This window comes from Thunnus albacares, chromosome 23 (genome assembly GCF_914725855.1).
Source record: "Thunnus albacares chromosome 23, fThuAlb1.1, whole genome shotgun sequence".
Lineage (NCBI taxonomy): Eukaryota > Metazoa > Chordata > Actinopteri > Scombriformes > Scombridae > Thunnus > Thunnus albacares.
The window spans coordinates 17,508,344-17,521,133 of NC_058128.1; the positions used below are offsets into that span (position 1 = coordinate 17,508,344).

Here is a 12,790-nt window from a genome sequence, read left to right on the forward strand (position 1 = left end):
TTTGACATAGATTTTTTTTTTCACATGACACACGCATCTCATTTACACACAAACACACTTTTAGCTTCAGTCTTTCCACATTCATGACAAAAACAGCTCTCTTTCATTCTTAGACAATTAGACAATTTTAGAAACGATCATTCAGTGTTACTGGAAACTTCTCAGAAATCGTCAGCGACTGACGGGAATCGCACGAATCATCCTTTTACACATGATTGGCACATCATAAAAACAAACATATAAAAAGCTATATCAAAGCTAAAAGGTGCACTAAAAAATACACACCCAAAAAAATAATTGGAACGAAAAAAGCCAACATAGGGAAAGTGTGTTTTTCTCTGCATTTTTGACCTCTGGGCTCTTTATGCTCAAACTGTATTTAGTTTGAGAGCAGCTGCTGTCGTTTTTAACATGGGCAGGGATGTGGTGTTACAGTAGACGACACAATGAGACAAAACCCCTGGGCATGTGGGCATCCTATTGCCAAGGCAGTTTGGAGGAGAAAAGACACAGAGAGGGAGAGAGGGAGACAGAGAGAGAGAGAGAGAGAGAGAGAGAGAGAGAGAAGCTATGTTTCCATTCAACAGTTAAATTAAAAAAAAATTGAAATGCTGAATCATCTTGGCAAAAAAACCCAACAATTTTTTAAATGTAAAAATGTTGCTCGAATGTTTGCTAATGTTGCCCATATTTCATGGTTTCATCTGAGACATCACACAAAAACAACAAATACATTATTATTATTATTATTGATAATAATAATAGTAATAATAATGATAATAATGCACATACTGGCTTTTTGAAGATGATAGACACCTTATACACGGGGACAATATTTCTGTAATATTGGAAAAGATGGATATTTTATATTTCAGAATGCCAAAATGTTTATCAAGTGAACCAAAGAAAATATATAAAATGTTGTTTTTTTCTGTTCACTTCATCTATAAGAACTTGCAAAAGAGGGAAAAAATGGTTGGATGGAAACATAGCTATTAAAAGTGATGGGAGCATAAAAAACAGGAAAGACACAGAGAGAGAGAAGAGGAAAAGCTTTATAGGAAGACAGACAGACAGACAGACAGGCAGACAATCAGACCTCTCAGGCCTGAGAGCAGTGCAGACAGACAGGATGAAGTAACAGATGGAGATACAGGCAGACAGACACTCACCCCCCATAGACAGACAGGTAGACAGGCAGATGGGTAGAAGAGGTAGTGCAGGGCCACTATAGTATGCATGCACTTGACTGAGGCTACACTCATGCAAAAGGTTAATACAAACACCAGTATACAGTACAGTACGGTACAGCACGGTACGGTACGGTACAGAAGGGCTACCAGGACCTGCACTGCTGCTACCTGACGCACATGCCAGCCAGGAGAGAGAGAGAGAGAGAGAGATAGTGTGATAGAGAAAGAGAGAGAATATTACAAGCTTCATATTGAAACTATGTGTATATAAAAGTATCAACAGTAAAAATCCTTGTTAGCATTTACTGTAAACAATGAGTGAGTTGGAGAGAGATAGAAAGATAGAAAGAGAGACAGAAAGAAGTTACAGATGTCCAATTATTTACAGGAGAAGTTAAGTGTTCAGTTAAGATCAAGTGATTCCTTTGTTTGTCTGGAGACATTCTCTTTACCATGTTTTCAAAAAAAACTGTTCTTCCTTCCTTCTTTTTGTTCCAGATTGAATCCAGACTTCAAAGCCTGTCCAGGTTTCCCAGGCTAAAAAATAATTCCAGACAGTAACGGGAATGCTTGATAGTGGAAGTAAACAGACTCTCATTGGCTTTTCCTGTCCTCAAAAGTGTCACTCTCCTGGCCCGGCATGCAGCTTCCTGAACACGAGAAAGACCACCGTGATCCACGACGCCAAGGCATGGAGAGTGGCTTTAAGGAAATGGAAGTATTTCACGCTTTTAAGTCAGTTCAGCTAACCTCTTGATTCCAAAACCCTTCTCCTGCTTGCTCCTCATATCTGGGTTTGGAGGGGTTGCCCTGGTGGTGTGTAGGGAGGTGGCGCCGGTGACGGCTTGATCCCGCGGGTTCTCATGTAGGAGAGGAACTGGTCGGGGATCTCGGCCAACACATCTTTGGCAAGCCGGGCCATGCTCAGGATATGGTTCCCTGTCCGGTCGATGTAGTCCCTGAATGGGACAAACTGAGAGGGAAGAGAGAGAAGAAACATGAGTTCAAGTGACTCCCAAGGCTAAGGAACGAACCATCAACTAACCAAATTTTGTGGAGTTACAGGTAACGTTTAAAGCTGTTATCAATAGCACATCCACTGTGAAGTATTTCCTCACTCTGTCTTGTTACTGTACATTTGTCAAAGTAATTGGTGAGTCCTTGTCAAGCCTTTTCTCTTGTAACGTCAAAAGTGAAACATACAGTTAAAATATTAACTATGAAATATGAATATTGTCCAGGTATACTGTAGAAGCAAAGCAGGCAAACAGGGTTATGTTAGAATGAAATAACATACTTAAGATACTAGTGCTAGCTTGCTCTAAAATGCTATACAAGAACAATGCTGTTTCTTTATTGCCATGCCTTCAACATGGGTCACCAACTGAGATGGAAACTGAGACTTTTTGCCTGTGACCCATTAGCTTTAGCCAAAGGCTTTTACCATGATGTTGCTATGAAGGGCATATTTATGGCTCCTTTTAAAGGGTTGTTGTGTAAAAATGTCATTAGTGTCATTATTAACTAGCTACAGCTGATAAAATCTGATAGACAGTTGTCATTTTCGCCAGCAAAATCGATGGTCATCCTGTTTGTCTACCTCTGTCTGAAATCAAAGACCCATTGTTTCAAAAATTACTAAGAATTCCAAGTGGTAAATCTGCCACCATTATCATTGTAAATTGTGTATGTACTGTACGAGAATGGAAGACTTGAGAGGTGTAGCAATAGTACCTATGCTTAGCAAATGGTCAACTGAGAGGAATAGGAGAGTTGTAGATGTGGAGGGGAAAGGACAAGTGCAGAGACAGATGGTTTGTGAGCCCAAAAAATTGGAAAGAAATTCAAAGAAAGAATTCAAATGATACAACATAAGTCATCCTCTTAGTTTCAAGTTGCTCTGTTCACTACTTTAAGTAGAAGAAGCTCTTATGAACTGCCAGATTATTTTTGTAAGAATATAACCATCTCACAGCCTAGATCACAAATTGGTGCTCCTACAGAGAGGTCTACCCTAATTAAGAAGCTGCAGATTTCCCCAATTTGCTGAAAGGAAAGTATGGTGTCTGGCTGTCCGGTGCACAGGAATGGCTGAGTATCAACACTTTCTGCTCAACAGTAGTTAGAGGAGAATCTGATCCCTGAGGTCACTGAGATGAGCAGCAAATGTAGATACAAAGAATGTGCAAATTAGTGATGTCATGTTTTCACAGAGAAGTTTAGCTATTAAAGTCCAATGATGCCATTTGGGGCTGCTGATGTGTGAAATTGCCCAGCTTCAAGCTTTAAGACCAAAAGAGGAGATGGCATGGAGCTAGCAGCTACACTAAGATACATTTATGCTCTAGCTCATTTTTTGGATCAAATTATTACTGGGATCCAATATTAGGCTGAACCTGTGCAGATTCAAATGGGGCAAGTTAATTCCATGACAAAGTTTTAAACATTTATATTAATCTAGCAAATCACACATTATGACAAAATGGGTGCTTTCCATAAATAATGGTAGTATATCAAAAAAATTGACAAGGCAAGAAATACAAGCAGTCAGACAGGTATTAATCAAACCCCCAGATGAGCCACATTTATTTGGAAGTGAAAAGAAGTGGTATAATTATTACCCCAACTGTTTGTTGTGGATATCCATACCAGTTTGCACATCGACTTCCTGGTTCAACTTTGATCTACTGTAGGTTTGCACAGTTTTCTTATCTTAAAACTGTTCATTTCAGGTGCACTCATGTTTGATTTTACCTCCAAATAAAGTGATTCAGATAATCTGCCTTAACTGATGTCTTGTTGACAATCCATATGAAGATTGTTGAAAGTTGTTGTAGCAATTATGTTTTGTTCCCAGATCTTAGCAACTACTTTGCCTTAAGGACAAAACTACAAAAAATGATACCTGGGTTACAATAAAGAGGCAGCTTTCCTTTAATATCACAGTTTTAAATTTTAACACAACAGTGAATTTAGAGGTTATGTATATTCTACAAGTATAATTTTTGGCACAACGTAGCTGGCTGAATGCACTAAAATCTCCTTGAGGTCATCAGAGCTACTGTACCAGCCATTGTTTGTTTGTGAGCGCCACCCAAAACAAGCACTGACATAACATTCTTATCCAAACTAATATTACATTTTTCTATGTCTTGCTGAAAAGCCCCTGGACACTTTGACTTCTTTAACCATCTTTAGCCACCCTGCTGCAACTCATTGTTTACATCTGAAAGCCGCTGCCTCCTTCACAATCCTAATGCACCTGCTGTGAGCAGATTAAATAAATGCGAGTATATTTCTGTTATAATGGTGAAGTCTTGTGTAACAAACCATCTCAGATGGAATGCCCCTTACATGGATGATATTGCTGAACTAAATGACAGGTATGAGGCCATTTCATTTACTTACTGAGCTGTTGTCACCCACAATCACAACATCATATAAGTGGCCAATTTGTGCTGGAAACCCTTGCTGCGAAATGTAAACCTCACCATGTCACCAGGGGGTATTAGCTTGTTGATAATGAGAGCCTGTAGGCAGAGCTGGTGTAATGTTCCAGTACTGAAACTTAGTTTCACACCATCTCCTGATCTTTTCTGCATAGAGCACCTGTGTATGTGTGTGTGCGTGTGCGTGTGTGTGTGTGTGTGTGTGTGTGTGTGCATGTGTGTGTGTGTGTGTGTGTACTTAAGCTTGTTAGAAAACCAACTAATGAGCGTGCCTCCCTCGCCCACGTGGGCTGAAGGAGGGTGCGAGGGAGCGAGATATGACAGTGGCGAAGTGGCAGAGAAAAACGTGACTTTGCCGCATCACAACCATACAAAAGGCTCACTCTGAATGTTTGCATTTCCTCTCTTGACATAAAGTAATACTTGTCATTGTGGGCTGATCCTCTGCAGCAAAACAAACAAGGATAGAAATAAAGAACATGAATAAAGGTATGAATGTGATGAACAGATGATTGATAGGATGAAGGAATAAATTTAAACTATTCAGTGTGGATTTTAGCAGCCAATCCCAGCATTCTTTCAATAAATTCATTGTCTCTGTGGCTGTTTTCCAGTCATATCCCAGATTATGGGAAGATTTATTGGAAAAACTGCCCAAAGAAGCAAAGTAAAAGATGGCCTCTGATGGTAAAAAAGTCTCATCTTTTTTCTTCTGCCCCTTGTGCACTTTACAGGTCCCTTGTGTCTGAATGACTGAAGACCCCTCGCTGTCCTGTGGGTGTTTTAAACAACACCATTAGGCCAGAGGGCTCCAGCTGAGAGTCTCCCTTTGTCCACTTTAATGAGAAAGAGAAACTGAGAAAAGACACAGGAGCAGAGATCTGGCAGACCCTTCACAGATACTGTCTGAGGTGCATTTGTGCATCGGTCTTGCCATCTGGGGTCTGGTGTGCCACAGGGTCGACGTGATCAGGTGTCTATCTGCATGGTGAGAGTTGAAACGCCTAGACAGGACTCAGGTGTTCTCTCGCTACTCACCTTCAAAAATACAGTAACAAAGATTGGACACAGCACCTCCACAGAAATTCTCTGTGAAGTTGCGATTTTGGGGCATTAATGTCCTCCGAAGCTGTCAAATATCAATTCATCTTCACTGAATGGATTTGGATACTACTCACTCAGTTGTAATTAACGGGCTGGATGTAAATCTTTGAAAGACGGGACTGTAATATATAGAGCCATTTTTTAAAAAGGCTATATAATTGGGCACTGCCGTTTTTCACAAACATTACTCAAAAAGGAATAAATTGTACATTTATTGGGGACTATTTTCAGCTGTGGATTAATACACATATGGTACAATAGTGAGTATTTACAGTACAGCAGGACAGTTTATGTACAGTGACTCTGAATAAACTACAGTGCCCTTGTTCATTATAATGAAGGATCATGTAACCCAGTGCGGTGGTGCATTTCATTAATGTGTTTTTAATAGTTTTTGGACAACAATGAAGCTATATGGCACAAAGATATGTCAGGCTTTGGATACATAGGCAATACTTGTAAGAAGGTCCAATTCAGTGTTGCTTTTGGTCTTTTTGTTGACAAGAAACATTTAGAATATCGCCTGCCTTATCCTTTAAATTAAATTATACCTCAATCAAGATGACTGGCAGTGGATTGGCACTGGTATTTCTAGTGCGGATGATTTTCAAAATTAGAATCACATTTAATATAACTCATCAGGAAGAAAAAAAAAGATGTAGAATTGAGTGGCAGAACTAATTCATTATCTTGGAAATTACTTAATTTTAGATGACAGACAGTTAAAAAATCTGACAGTACATAAAAGAGGAGTAAAAAATGAGCGGGGAATTGTTGGAGAGAAAGAAAAAAAGGTGTGTACCTGAACAATGTCCCTCTCAGCATATCTTCCTCTGGATGAGATTCTGACTTCATCACCGTCTAACTCAATCATGGCTGAAGAGAATAAAAAGGATAAATAAGGCTGAGGAGACTCAAAAGGAAAACAAACAAAAGCCTAATCAGTCATTGGAGGACCAACAACTCCAGAGTAGGGCTTATTTCCCCCAGAACATCGATTCTATAAAACAGAAACAGATGTTTCTTGCACATGAACATTATTCACAAGATCTTGTTGGCTTACCATCAAATTCTGCGGGTCCCACCCCCACGATGATGATTGACATTGGCAGACAGGAGGCCTGCGGGAGAGGAGCAGAGAGGCACAATAAATATTTCATGAATCCAAAAAAAAAATGTTTTTGTTGTGAAAAATGGCATCCATGTGGGGCCTTTGTCTTCATCATGTTGTGTTCATATCACTGTGCACGCCTGCCTGAATGTATAGTATATACAGTATGTGTACGCATTTGTGTGTGAATCTTTGATGTGTGTATTTTTCTACAGCACCTCCCGCAGTGCTGCGTGGGTCGAGACATCACAGTGAATAATTCTGGAGACGAGAGAATCAACAACATGGCCTGAGCACACTGACAGCTTACAAATGACATGTGTTTGTGTGTATGTGTAAGTGTCACAGAGCGTGTGCTGAAGGAGAGAGCCAGCGGTGTGTATGTGCAGTGTGTTTGAGAAATGTGTTGACCTCAGGCTGCAGAGTGATAGATGATCTTATCAAAAGCAATGATCGTCCGGTATTTATATTACCCTGTTTTTCAAAAAATTCTGGAGAAGCTTGTTTATACAAGAATCTCAAACATCCTTTATAACCATTAAAATGGTTTTCAGAAGAGATACTCACTGAACTAGCACTGTTGCAGCTTTCTTCTGCTTCAGATGATAAAAAATGTGCTTGGTGTCTTTTAGGTTTGACCAAATCATTTGATACTGTCAATCATAAAACTCTTATTTCCAAATTTAATAAATATGTTATGCAGGATGTTGCTCTCAAGTGGCTTATTAACTATTTAAATGATACAGAACAATTTTTATCCATTAATGGTTGCATATCTAAGATGTTAAAAATACTTTTGGGTGTACCCCAGGGTTCTATCCTTAGCCCTTTATTATTTTTAATATACATTAATGACTTGGCGATGACCTGTACAAATCTTCTCCCTATATTATTTGCAGATGACACTAATCTTATAGCTTCACACTTCAAAACACCAATAGAGAGTGTAAAGCGTTTCAGCTGAATAAACTTACTTTCAACATTAATAAATGTAACTTCATGATCTTTTGTAACAAAAACAAATCCTACTCCAAAGATGAATCTAAAATATTTTTAAATGGAACAGAAATTCCCCAAGTGCCATATACAAAATTATACAAAAAAGATTACATTGAAAAAACCATATTGAACATGTATGCAAGAGGTCCATGAGGCACTGTAATTACTGTCTTTTCTATGGAATGTATTTGTATCCTCACTATTGTGCACATAAACTAAACTAAAGTAAATTAAAACATCTTGTTTATTTTTTGTTCTCCTCAGTAAAGGTCTTCTTTTAAGCTCTACTGTCCTCTGCTCGTCTCTTTCTTCTTTCTCTTCTTACTACAACTCTGTCACCTCCTTTCTACTCGTCACCTCCTTTTCTCTTTACCATTTTGGTCATCTCAACCTCTCCTCTCCTTTCCTCTTTTTCTCTGCTTTCAAAGTCCTGAGATGGATCACTGCCTTCTCAAATGGATGCTGTTCATTGTTCATTTTGTTTGTGTTCTCCACTGCACTCTGGCATCCCTTAGGAGCAAGCTATGACTGTGATGGAGAGGACGGACTGAGGGTGAATAACATACTGTCAAAAGTGAGAGCTGCATGGTCAACACTAAAAAACAACGGTAGTATAGGCTCCCTGGTCACATCATATTTCTGCTGGCATTGCAAAGAAAGGTGGATATATAGATGGATAAAAAGGGAATGTCAATATGAAACAGTTGAAAAGCTGATTTCAATTGACAACCCTCACTTTTATGTACACTCAGAGACTTCTGTGCTGTATGGATCTGGTATATTAATATTACTTGTTTGTAAGGCTAACAATCTGAGCCTTTATTCCAAGCAGTGATTCCATTGTCGGTATAAGCTGTCAGTCATTCGCCTAATAGCCTAATTAGGAAATACTGACACGGTGGTTTTCCATCTTTCAGTCAAAGACAGATTTCTGTTTTCAGGAGCAAACAAACTAAGACGACAAGGATTTAAGAGATGCATTTTTGCTCAAATGTAATTAGTTCTCAGGCCATGACAGTTCTGCTCATTTTCATTTTTTTTCATATTTAAGCAATCATATAATTTTTGGTATAAAAACCATAAATAATGTAAAAACATCAAACACTATTACACAAGTTTATCGAACATTTGATTTATATTGAACTATCCAAAACAGTGTCAGGCCAGTATTAAAAATGCTAATTGAAATGGGTAAATCAAAGAGAAAACAACACAGGGCAGCTACAATCCCTCAGAACTATAGGCCATCAGTCCCCCCACCTGCTTTTAACCTGATGGTATGATCTCCGTCTGTCATCACACATGATTGATTGCATGCATATACACATCAACACAACAATCAGTCAGTGCATGGAGTGTGCGTGGCCGAGCAGTTAATTATTCTGTCTTGTATTAATTTACAAAAAAAAAAAAAAGGGCTCTAAGATGGGAGCTGGCTGCCATCGTTCACTTAAAGGAGCCGGCTCATAGAGACGATTCATTCATAACCGACACATCACTACAGTCAGTCAGTAACAGACATTCGGAGTTATATGGCTTGTATGTGGCTGGTCCAGCTAAAAAAGAGGAAAAAAAACAAACAAACTGATCCAGCCACACCACCCTAACAATCCCTCTTGCCACTTTGCATATTATACATCTGACAGTGTTCCTTTTCCTTGCATGTTTTTTTTAACTGAACTTACTTAGTATGTATTCTACTACTACTCTGTATTTTGTTGTAACTTTGTTTGATTAGCGAATGTGTACTGTATTAGTCTGTGCATATTAATTATGTTGTGTACCATGCATTTAAAAGATCAGTCATTTAATTCTAATTTTAGGTTGCCTTTTCAACATTTGGTCTGGGACAACAGACGAAAATAAGCCTTTAGGCTAACGCTGGCTCATTTACATTTCAGTTACAGCGGTTAACAGCAGTTTTTCTCTATTGATCGATCAGTATTGTCCCTGACACTATCTACGTCTACGTCTATCTTACAGTTAAAATGTACTTTTTTCATTCATTTGTCTGCTTTGTTTTTAATGTTCTGACTATTTTATTGTTCATCTTTTGTGAAGCACATTGTTTTCCATCTTTTTGTATAAAATTAGTTATTTAAATTGAGATTTATTAGTTAGGGATTTGATTGTACATTCATTGTATTTTTGCCTTTAACATTTTGATTGAACTGTTTTTAAGGTAAGAGACACTTCATCACTCCTGAATGAGGTATAAAATGATTTACTGAGAATAGTTTTGGTGCGACCCAGACTCCATCAGTCCCCATGGTTTAAGGCTGGATAAAATCCTGACAGTATTTACTGCAGGAGGCCTGCCCAAACATGCAAAGAAATGCATCACCTGTTTAAACCTTATTGAGCCATGCTCTTGGCTTTCCAAATACTCCAGGTCAGTGAGCCTTCAATTCTGTGCTGCTTGGACCCTGGTATACCTCCTTTTAAGTCTAGTTATTATTAGTAGTATTAAAGCCACAGTGTAGGGTCAGCTGTTACCAGCTACAAAAGATGCCCTTACATTGACAATAGACTCCTTGGCCTGGGCCATGTCCGAGATGACGCCATCTGTGATGATGAGGAGCACAAAGTACTGGGAGCCATCCTTAACTGAGGCTGCATACCTATGTACAAACACACACAAAAAACATCTTTGTCGTTATTTTTGTGCTACCATACTTGTGTCATTTATTCACCATGATCATTCATTTGTTTGAGCAGATTTAGCATCATTCTGGGTGTAGTTTTAATTAAACTAGTTAGCTTGTTCTCAAATTAAATAGTACACAAACATAGCTGAGTAGAAATTAGGCATTACACATCCTTTGAAAAATATTCTCCTCACTGAATAAATGTCACTTACCACCCACTCTGGAGGATCTTAATCTGTCAAGTACTTCTCTCAGTACATCTATATGTCAATTCTACAAATCCTCAGCTCAATATGGCTTTCAATTTCTTCTGCGATGTTCAATGTGACCTTTCACTCCCATGTGAATCGTGAACTCACTGTTACTGATATTTACACACACAGACAAGATTATTTCAGTCGCCTCTGCTTCTGCTACGCTTCACCTCTCTGCACCAGAAGGTTAGATCTATGTGAACGCCTATCTCCTCCCTCTGGAGATTGTCTCTGAGAGTAACTCTCACTGTAGATGATCACAACACTGCAGATAGAGGAAGACGGAGACGTAGGGCAACAACTGAAGAGTGGTAGAGAGAGATAGCAGGGGAGAAGAAATAAAGTGAATAGTTACTAAGCTGCAGGTGGGAGTGAAGCAAGTAAAAGCGGAGAAAAAGGGAGTTATTATTGAAATATGGGGGCAGCTAACGAGGTGGAGGTGAGATGTAGGGGATGGGATTATAGAGGGGGGTGGGGAGAAAAAAGGGTAATGACAGGAGCTTGTACTTGATAACAAAAGCGTGCTTGTGGCTTTTATGTTGACAAAAAGGCAGTGCAGTTGCAGAAAGATGCTACATGTACTGCATCTACAACGAGTTGTTTTTTATGAGGTTTGGAGGATGTTTGCTGATTAGTGTGGTACTTATACGACTAGGTTGAATTGATTGTTGAAGTTAAATCTTGTAGCAAAACAAAGTTAATGAGATGTGGTATGAAGGAGTGAGGTTTTATGGAGAATGCAGCTACTGTATCGTACTGTATGGATTAAAAAAAAACCTGTTTGCTTCTTCTGTTCTGTGTTTTAGTGACAGATTATGATCCAGATAAAGAAAACCAGGAGCAGAGTTAAAGAATGCAGCAGAGAAAGGTCAAAAAAACCAAAACAGAATAGAAGAGAGAAGATGTGAAAAGAAGCAGAAGGAGAAATTGAAAGAATTGGTAGGAATGTTAGTTGAACATTTTCAGAAATACACTTTTTACCTTTCTTCCCATACGCATGTTTGTCCATTAAATATTAGGCTACAGCCAGGAGACAGTTAGCTTAGCGTAGGATAGATAATGGAAGCAGGGGGAAACAGCTAGCTTGGTTCTGACCAAAGGTAATAATATCCACCTAGCTAACACATTATTTCTTGTTTGTTTAATCTGTAGACAAATAAAAGTGTAAAAAGAAAAAGACTCCAGGAAGTTAACAAGAACAACTTTTAATTTTTCCAATTTACACTCTGGTTTTTGTACAAATTCAACAAAAAATGTGTCAATTAGTGGTTTTGGACAAATCCCAGACTAACTGTTTAAGCATGCTCCCACTCTTTACGCTACGCTAAGCTAACTGTCTCCTGGCTGTAGCTTCGTAACAAACAAACATGAGTGTGGGAGGGATTTTCTCATTTAGAAAGTGAATTATTTCCCAAAATGTCAAACTGTTCCTTTAAAGAGAAAAAATATGAGAACTTAGTGATTAGTCTTGCCAATAAAAAACAAGAGAGAGGAGGAAAGGAAAGAGAAGTTTATAAAGGGGGCGTGATGGAAAGAAGAGATGATTCAGGAGAAGGGAGTGAAGGTGACATTACAGGCTAAATAAGAGCAAACTGATGCTTCTGTATTACTGCTTATGTCACATTTTCCCTCCAGACTGCCTTTGCCTCTTCATGTGTAACTACACAAATTGAGATTTCAGTAAATCATCTTCTAAATGTGCAAATTAACCTGATGAGAGCCTTCACTTGAGTTCATCTCTTTAATTACACGCTTGCATGAATAGTTTCTTAATGTCTTTTTTTTTTTATTCTAGAACTTTGTCTCGATCACGTGGCTGCCTGGCTTTTCCTGTGGCATGAATTATGTTCCCATCGACACACAGGCACAAACAAAACATGCAATCAGCTGTCATGTACTTTCTCTGTTTGTGTTCCCAGTTTTCATCCCTCCCTCCCTCTCGCTCTTGTTAGCTACCTGGCAACACTTGCTGCAGAGAGCTTATTACAGAAAACCTGAGAACACGTGTTGAGTGTCAATCACAGTTAAATGT

The 12,790-nt window shown here is 38.8% G+C and overlaps 1 protein-coding gene across 3 annotated transcripts in view; it reads right to left on the bottom strand.

Moving 5' to 3' along the window:
• Positions 1-593: 593 nt before the first annotated feature.
• LOC122975394 (copine-8) overlaps positions 594-12,790 on the bottom strand; it is a 93,725-nt gene continuing 81,528 nt past the window's right edge. The window contains exons 17-21 of one of the 3 annotated variants that reach the window (XM_044343817.1): positions 10,375-10,477; positions 6,810-6,867; positions 6,549-6,622; positions 1,944-2,166; positions 594-1,843 (exon numbers count right to left, since the gene is read on the bottom strand). In XM_044343817.1, coding sequence (XP_044199752.1) covers positions 1,978-2,166; positions 6,549-6,622; positions 6,810-6,867; positions 10,375-10,477 — 424 coding nt within the window. In that variant the 3' untranslated portion in view covers positions 594-1,843; positions 1,944-1,977. Of the gene's footprint in view, positions 2,167-6,548; positions 6,623-6,809; positions 6,868-7,942; positions 8,385-10,374; positions 10,478-12,790 lie in introns of those variants that run through there. The other 2 variants (XM_044343816.1, XM_044343818.1) reach the window with 2 other exon arrangements.